The sequence below is a fragment of the Stegastes partitus genome, unplaced genomic scaffold (genome assembly GCF_000690725.1).
Source record: "Stegastes partitus isolate 25-593 unplaced genomic scaffold, Stegastes_partitus-1.0.2 Scaffold1044, whole genome shotgun sequence".
NCBI classification, from domain to species: Eukaryota; Metazoa; Chordata; class Actinopteri; family Pomacentridae; genus Stegastes; species Stegastes partitus.
The window spans coordinates 191,708-201,074 of record NW_007578775.1 but is presented as its reverse complement, the minus strand read 5'-3'; the positions used below and the strand labels follow the sequence as shown (position 1 = coordinate 201,074).

General features: G+C 40.8%; 1 protein-coding gene across 1 annotated transcript in view; it reads right to left on the bottom strand.

The window, feature by feature from the left end:
• Nucleotides 1-1,837: 1,837 nt before the first annotated feature.
• Nucleotides 1,838-9,367, bottom strand: part of enox1 (ecto-NOX disulfide-thiol exchanger 1) — a 72,367-nt gene continuing 64,837 nt past the window's right edge. Inside the window, exons 12-13 of the mRNA XM_008295413.1 lie at nt 6,744-6,829; nt 1,838-5,355 (exon numbers count right to left, since the gene is read on the bottom strand). Coding sequence (XP_008293635.1) covers nt 5,224-5,355; nt 6,744-6,829 — 218 coding nt within the window. The 3' untranslated portion in view covers nt 1,838-5,223. The remainder of the gene's footprint in view (nt 5,356-6,743; nt 6,830-9,367) is intronic.

The following is a 9,367-nucleotide window of genomic DNA, read 5'->3' as shown; positions in this document are numbered from 1 at the left end:
AATTTTTTTTTTTCTTTTTAATTTAGTACCAATGTAAGTTATTAGCCTCATCTTTAGCTAAATTTTTACTGGATTTTTTTTTCTTTTTTAAATAAGAAGTAAATCTGAGGAGCCGTGTCTGCTTGCGATTCTTTCTCAATCCTTTTTTGTTGTTGTTTTTATGTTATTTTGCACGTTTTTGGGGGGAATTATTAAAGTTTCCTTAAAGCAGGAGTACAACGAAATACAAGATAATGGGGCAAAATAATATAAAATGTGTGGCATTACAGCAGCAAAGGGGGATAGTGCAAAAATTAAAATGACTGTGCAAAAAATATCAATCAAAAGGCAACAAAGGGGACTAACTCAAAACTTTAAAAAGCCCTTATTTGTTTCAAATAGGTTGGAATTTAATGTCCTCTCCCCCAATTTAGGATACTCTGTTCAATGGATGAAAGGATGACTGGCACCGTTCTATGCTACTGGGTTATTACTGCTCATGATTTAATGTGAATGCACCTTTTCGTGCAGGTAGTTTTAACTGTTTTATAAACTCTCAGTCAAAGTAATATATCTAAGACTGTGTCATTTTTCGTCAGCTCATCATCTCCTTTGTGAGTATCATTTTAATCTATTAGAAAAATTGTGGCTCAAGCTGCTATATAAATGTAGCAGAGTGAAAAATGCAATATCTCCCTCTGAACTACCACATTGCAAATACTCAGCGAAGTACAAGTATCTTTACAGGACAGTATAGAGTACACACTTAAAGTATTGCACTTGAGCAGATGTGCTAAATTACCTTTCACATTTCATTAAACTCTCAACAGTATACCCACATACACCACTGTGCCTCTATTTACAAGCAGAATACTTTGTGTACAGTGGATTAGCATCGCATAAACACAGAAAACAATGTCAAACTGTGGAACGTGAGGCAATCCGAGCAGCTGCTGTAGGATCAAGTTGGCCTCAGTGTTTGTGTGCACCTGTCTGCATCTGCAATTCATCCACTTCTAGCGTTTGCTTCAGCCTCAACGCATTAAAAAGGAACTCCAGGCTTGGCAGAGACTGCAGTGGAAGAGTGTGCAGGCCTGCAGCAGAGCCGTGTATCCATGAAAGCTGGTGAATTCCTTTGTGTGAACTTCAGTGCGTCAGTGATTCCTCTCTGGAATTAATTTTTCTCGAGCTGAAGGAGATTTGTAAGCAGGGGGAGAGAAAAATGCTCATGCATTCTGTCTGTGGGTTTACTAAAGATTGGAGAGCTGTGGCCTAGATTTTTATTTAGATATCCTGCATGTGCATGCACATACGTGCATCCATTAGCAGCAGTGTGTGTTTCGCCTGAGTTGCATCAGTAGCAGCTCTGGTCATGAGCAGCCTCTTACATCATCCTATTTGAAGTCCCTCACATGCTCCTTTCTCAAATCTTCTGTGGAAAAATGTGAATATGAGGCTCATGTAAATCATAATAAACACAACCTTGTAACATTTACAGGAATTTTCTGGTGAATTTTCCATCAGTGTGTCTGTTGTTACTCCCCTCCATGGTAGAAATTCAGGGAAACAAGAAGTGCATAATATGCGCAACAGAGGTGAAGAGTGCAAAGTTAGTACAGCCCATAAAGCCACAATAGACACAATAAATGGAAATACAGCAGCTTGAAACAAACTGGAATGATCTTTCAGCACCCACTAAACTCTAATCTGTAACATTAAAAATACACCTTTGCACAACATTTTTTGCTTAAACTATATTGACACACGATGCTACGACTTCACTTTGTTGCATAAATCTGTTTTATTTTTAAATAAATCAAAAGAAACAAAGCAAAAAAATGAAATAGTACTGTTAATATGCTTTTCAAAAAAAAGGGCCATAATTGCACTGTTTGCATGTAACATGGTGTTTTCACAGTTTCCTGCGGGGAACGGTTCTCTTTGCACACCTTCAATCTGAGTTCAAAGCACCAACAGTTGTAGTTCAGTTTGCAGCTTGGAGAAATGTGACGTGGAAACTCGAACCTGCAGCACAAATACACTGAACTGGAGACGTCTCAGCAACAAAACTTTTCATTCCAAAGGAAAAGGAGAGTGTTTCATTCAGCTTTTAGTGGAAAATAATATATCAGACACAATTTATTAAGCAAAGCAGAATATTTTTATATGTCTTAAAACACATCTGGAGGGGACATTTAAATAACGAAAGAACAAGAGTCCCCTCACTTTTATGGAAGTGCAATACAAAATCACTTAGTTATCATTTCTAATACATATACAGCACTGTGGTCTTTAGAAACACTAAAAACGAAGACGAGTGCGTGACCTCCCCTCTTCCTCCTCCTCCTCCTCCGTCTGTCACACTGCTCACCTTCCTCCTGACGCTGAACTCTACTGTTACCAACTCTGAGATGTACAAACAGTCTGGAGCGTTTTTCCTGTCGTCATGTTTAATTACAATACGTAACTCGTGGCAGTGAGACACTTCGGTCCGCTGCCTTCAGTGAACAGTTTCTTAATACAGTATAATGAAATAAATTAAGCAGAATGACTGAATTCGCTCCTCTCCCGCTCTTTCACATCATCCTGTCACTGAACATAACTTTTCTTTTTTTTTCCTTCTTTGCTTCCGTCAACTTCGTGCAGTGTTTCCCCAAAATATCGTCCTCTTCCACCTCCGTCCTCCAGTTTCCAGCGTCCAAGATCTCAAACAGGCCTGGAGTGTTTTCACACCTAGTCGCTCAGATTATTTCAAACCCTGGAGCAGTTTCCCTGCATTATTTATTTTCTCATTTTTAAATCCGATGATGTCTGGCAGTAAGAAATGAATATGGTCTCATGTTTAGGTGGATTGTGTTTACACACCAACTCAGTAACTGTCACCCGTCACACGCCGGGGTTCAGGAGCAGGGGAGGCTCAGACACTCTGAAGTAAGAAATGGATTTCATCTGTGTTGCTGGAGCTGTTCCTGAGCAGTTTTTATTTTGCAGCGTGGCAGGTTGTACTGTCCTGCTGGGGGAAGGGAAACGATGTTTGGTTTGTGGGTTAAAGTAACATCCACATGAATACCCAGGGCTCTGGCAATCCGATACTGACTGACATGGTAGCATGAGTCTGGAGAAATATACTAGCCTACATACGACCTCTGTTCTTTCCTAAGCAATCTCATATCACGATGTGCACATGGTTGTTTCTGTCAAAACAAACCGTACGCTACCCGTTAGCAGCGAAGACGTCGGTAGAGAAACAAGTTTCTTAAGAAAATTTTCACGTTTTACTAGAAAATCTATCAAATTTTCCAAACACGCAGCTTGAAAGACAGCGTAGCGGGCCAAGACATGTAGAACTCTGATACCAGGACCAAAGGTTTCCCAGCAGATCGTTGGACTGCAATAAGATGATCAATGTTATTCACCTCACCTGTCGATGGTTTTACTGCTGTGTCTGATTGGTGCTCATCATGAGGACCACTTGAGTACGTTTATGTAACTACATTCCTACTACTACCTAGTAAACGGTTTTCGGTGTGGGACGACCGGGTGTGGTGGTACCAAGACTGATCTATTATCATGCTTAGTCTTGATTATTCTCCTAATTGTTGGTATTGTTCTGCTTGGAGGTCAGTAGGTCAGAATCTGTTTTTTCACACATAAACACTCCTTGCATTCTTGCACTTGTAACAAAGTCAATGCAAGGACTGAAAATTTGGGCTCAAATGGGTCTGATGTGCAAAACATGATGGTTTCTGAGTATGTTTGCGTCGGATAACAGCAGAGATATCTCGATCAAGTTTATTTGCAAATCTGAGGCTTTTAATATTTAGTATCTGAATCCCAATTTGATACCATTTGCCAAGACTATACACACTTCAAGTATTGTCGATCAGCTGTAGTACCTGGTTGCACCACCAGGTGTAGCCTCTGTCTGTTTGACACTATAGCGACCTGGAGGAGGAAGGCAGTTTCATGTTGGCAAGTCGAGAGCATTGTGGGGGTTTAGCTGTTAAAAGGGGGAACCTGCCCAGTGTGTATGTGTTAAACTAAACTGGGACTAGTCTGGCTTACTGGGTGTAGAATGTAGAAATCTGCCATTCGCTGCTCATTTCAGGTGTCTTTGTCGTTCTCTTCTGCTTTCTGTGTGTTATTATCTTCACAATGGGAAACAAGAACAACCTCCTTTCAACAGCCTACCACACTAAATATTTCACGTTTTGGAATTTATGGAATGGAAACCGCTGACAACATCTATGATTCGTTTAAAGAACTTCAAACAAGCCGGACTGTTCTTTTACCCCTACAGCAGGGTGATAGTGTTGCTGCAGCCAGCAAGCAAGACGACGTGTTGCAGCGCCTTGTGGGGGGTTTAGCTCGTAAAGGGGCACCATGACAAAGTCTTCCGTGATGCTAAATGACCGATACGTTAACTCAATCCGGGATTACCTAGGACAACATTCTCAGCCTTAATCTTAACCTTTGCCGCCTCTATAATGTGTCAGTGACTTAAAACAGCAAAATCAGCACAAGGCCTCAATATATGTTCTAAATCAATCAGTCACTGATTGATATTGCTGCATTTTTGGACAAAAGATTCAAATTTGCATCACTTGAGTGACACAGATGTAAACAAAGGACGGGGATTAGGTTTTTTGTCAATGCCGATCGCGCCCCGATCATGAGCTCAGGGTTCAGGACATCCCCAGATGACCGATGTAGAGTTGGTGTGCAAACCCTTTACCCAAATCTCATTAAAGGAAGTGATCTATCTGTGGTCCCACCATGCCAACGGAAGCCCGGCAGAACCTCCTTTAAACCAACAGTTTCGGCTCCAGCGAACGAAATGAGGTTTGGCATGAAATCTCTAACGGATCAACTTTGGTATAAATCTCTCTTTCTGCTGAGTGGGTTTGCTGCTGGGCGCTTCAGGCTCCGGGCTCGGCCAACAAACGAGACAAGCGAGGACCAGTTCCAGGCAGAGACAGACGGAGCGTCTTCAGGGCTGATGAACAGTTTTCTGTCCGTGCGGCTGCAGTTCGCCGTGAAGTAAAGTTTTCACCTGAACCCAAACGTCTCGAGGTTTTGGGATTCTGAGCATCTTCCAAAGCTTCCAGTGTCCGCTTGAGTGAGCATCATCGCACTGCTGAACGTGTGAGGATGGAGCGCACACACATTTGTCGATTGCAGCCCGGAGGCGTCGCGTGTTCACGTCGGTGTGTCTTCCCAGTGTGTGTGTGCGTTGTCCCTGCGTCACGCCGAGCTGAGGCTGTCGAATCCGCAGAACTTCCAGCGTTTCTCCAGAGTGGCGCCGACGCCGCTCAGCTCCTGCCTGAACATGGTGGGCAGTCGGACCATGAGGCGCTCCAGCTCACCTGCAGACACCTGAGAAGACGAGCGCAGAAGGAGTGAAGGAGCGAACACCGTGTGGAAGGTGCAACATGTATTATACATAAAGGCGGGTATATGTGGAGCTGTTGTTTAATAATACATGCGGATATGCAGCGTGTACACGTTAAGCAATTAGTCGGCTCATCAATTAAGAAAAAGATGGCTATTTTAGGTGCAACAGAAGAAGAGATCAAAACAATGCTGAATTAGTCCGTCTTAAATCATCCACTCGACAATCTCTGAGTCGCTGTAAGCTTTTTAATCATAACCTAAGGATATGTAAACTAATATCTGTAAAGTTTTAGATGGATGAATGAAAAATATGCCATCATACCCATTTTGAAACTCCAGAGCTGTGTTCTACTTGAACCAGACTATAGCAATATTTTTGTTTTTGCTTTTTTTTTCATTTCTATTATCAAGTATTTCATTAAAAAAATATTCTGTTATGTTTTCTATTTTTGTGACATGCAGCTACATACTCTGGTTTTTGTAGTTGCTGTATCTGCCTTTATTTTTACTACAGAACATTTAATGCAGAAGATTAGATTGCGATTAATTAATCACTCACATTTCGAAATCTTGTCATATTAAAGATAAAAGTCTGAAATTTTACTTCCCATCATGCCCTTGGATCAGGTTGTTTTTTTTTTGTACAACTTGTCATATCTGCTTCATCGGTTATGAAAGTTCAATGAAAATAAATTTCTTTTCCTTTCTGTGATCAAGTATTTCATATTAAAAACTATCCTGTGTGTTTTCTTCTGTATTACTGTGACATGCAGCTTCACACGGTTCAGAAAACATCACCAGTTGACTTCTGCATTGTCTTTTTTTTTTTGTTAATTTATGCTCAAAAATTGGACTTTTCATTGCAGCTTTGACTTTTATTTTCAGATTTCAACTCACCAATAAAAGACAATTTGATCCACTGGTCCAAATAGTGCAGATTCTACATCAATACCATGATGAGAAATAACAGACAAAAATGCAAAAATACAAGCATAAAAGCAGTAGTTTTGAAGTCATTTCTGAATCACAAAAAAATTCAAATAAAAAATCAACTCCTGAGCTCCATATTTCTGAATTAACCTCCAGTGGATCTGCTGCTCCTCCTGACATTTAAACCCCGCTGACATACTTGTAATTTAAAATGGATCTCTTAATTTTGTTTTTGTTAAAATTTGACTTTTTTGTGGAAATTAAAGAAATCAAGGAGGAAATTTTTTGCACATCATATCACGAAAACATGCTAAAAACAACATAAAGGACTATTTGGGAACTTTTAAAAAAAAAAAATTTTAACTTTAGTAGGGCTTTACTTCAAATATAAATGAATGTTTTCGTGTTTTTTTAATGATAGCAGAGAGCTGTGTCTTTACCTTCGAGTCCAGTCTCTGTATGTACGACCACAGGTACTCGAGGTTGGCCCCAAACGGATGGACGTGGAGGAAGGTGGATATAATGCCTACAAAAGAAGAAGAAGAAAGAAAAACGTCATCAGACAAACAAAATGTGACAAATTCACCATCTCACTGTCCAAGACGTTTAGCAGCAAAATCACAGGTTGTAAAAATCGCCAAAGAGAAAAAACTAAATCTCACTAATCAGGAAGAAGCTGCAAAGAACATGAACACCTGTTGAAAGGACTAAAGGTTTCATTGCTCTTTACATACACTGGATGTTATTCTGAGATGGGTGGAAGTGCAGGAATCTGGTAAAAAGTAGAATTATCAGCTTAGTTTTTGTTTGGCTGAAGTAAAAAAATAACTTCTGTTGACACGTTCAGTGATTTGATAAATTAATTAAGGCCTAAACTGGCTTTTTTCACACGTGAGCTGCAGAATTTGACGTATTTGAAAGTCCAGATGCTTGTGAACATTATTTATCGTGGCAGAAAAACCAGACACGCACGCTTATAAGGAAAATATTACATCAAAGTACTTTACAGCACTGAGTATTCACCTGTTAGCTGTCTGTCTGATCTGATGATGTTAGATGAGGAGAGAATAATGTGATTCAAGTGTCACTGAAGCTTCAAATAAAGAGACGAAAACACCAGATGTGTTTGAATCAATGAGAAAACTGTAACGTTTTGCACAGTAATACATGAAACAAGCAAAAATGTCCCATTTCCATCATGATTTTGTGTTCCTTTTGGGTTTAACAGCACCGATTGGAGACTTAACAACAGCATTCTGCATCCTTTGTCATTTTATTTTGCAGATTTTCTGGAAATAGGGTTGAAATTTACGGAAGTCGAGAGCGGTCGTTTTCCGCTACTGTTCTTTCTTCGCCGTTTTCTCGAGATAACGAGTTAATTTTCTCGTTGTCTCGGGATAACAAGAATCATTTTTTCATGAAAACGAGATAATTTATCTCAAGAAAACCAACTTCATTTTCTCGAGATAACGAGATAATTGGTGTTTGTGTTAAATCCATCATCTCATGAAATTAGATGCCACAACACAACGGCCCTGAGGAGGACAAGGAGGCTGAGGAGGCTAATGGTAAGTCGCGGCATGTATGTATAACTCTTTGAAGAAATGATCGGCAAGATATAGTTGTGCAATCACCTCACCTCAACACAGGCATCAGTATAAAGGGATAATTATCTCGTTATCTCGAGAAAACGAACGTCGTTTTCTCCAGATAACGATGTGCGGCCATGACCGCTCTCGGCTTCCGTAGAAATTTGCAACAAATTAGGATAAAAAACTGGGTTCTTGGTCATTTTGAAAGATTTCTGAATGTACTTTTTAAGGTTGCATCCCTGCTAATTCATTTTTGCAGAACTTCTTCTGCATTTAGGAACCATAAAACCTAAAACTGAGACTTGCGTTTAAATTTCTGCAGAATCTGAGTATTTTGGAAACAACGGTGCAAACTTTGTGTCTGATTGGGTTTAATTGATTCATCATATCAGACATCAGCCTTGAATTTCAGCGATTAGTTCAACATTATATTGTGAATTTTAAGGCTTTGCTGACCTCGTTGTCTCTGCCGTCACCACTGCTGCTCTTTGTTTGTGGTATTTCCTACAGCTAAGCAACCAGCCTTCTGTTTTATATTTGCACCGACACCTGCATTCCCAGTGTGCATGAACGCTCGTATGATTTCAGGCATGTTGGTATGCTGGAAGATTATTTCGGAAAAAGAGCTAAAACACTCGTCTGGATTGAGCTCAGTTCCATTTTAAAATATAATTTTTAAAAGCAGCCTGAGACGTCATTCTTAATAAACATGCTTGTAATTGTGTAGCTTTAGCGTTTAGCATCGGTATCGGTGAGTGCTTTAAGGACACAGGCTTGGCAAGCTGCAGAGAGAGCGAGAGAGCTGACAGAGAGGTAAGATGCACTCCAGTGGATATTAGACGTAAAGGTCTGGGCTCCAGCAGAGCAGCCAATCTGCATCCTCATGAAGCGCTGCACAGTAAACAAATGGCAGCGTGGCGCCATAAAAAAAAAAAAGTGCTGGCCGGAGCAGAAACCGCTCTCGAGTTGATTACTTCTGAGAGGTCCTGCAAAGGTAGGCAGTCAAGCGGTGGGAGGAGGAGGAGGAGGAGGAGGAGGGCGAAGGAATAGAGTGGCGTCCCCCGGAGGATTCGCCGTAGCCAATATTTATTTCCTTGATTTATGTGGCGAAACGTTGGCAATTACAGACGGGGCCTAATTCAATTCCTTCCAGCAGGCCCGCTCGCATGGAACAGTGGACCGGAGGAGAGCTGCAGGGTGAAGGGAGGAGGGAGGCGAGCTGTTTAGCAAGTTAAAATCACAAGTTGCACCAAGAAAAGTCCAAACTCTGTCGAAGAAAGTGGAGGGAAAAAGCTCAACGTGTGTGACTTTAGGAGGAACTTAGGGTCAGAACTTTAGAAGGTGTAGGTTCAGCTTTGTGTTCCACTACAAGAGGGATGATCAATACTGCTGATAGAGTGGTCACACGCAGCCAACACGGGGAATTAAAATGGAAATGTTACGGTCAGAAGACTTGGCAAGTAAAACTGGAA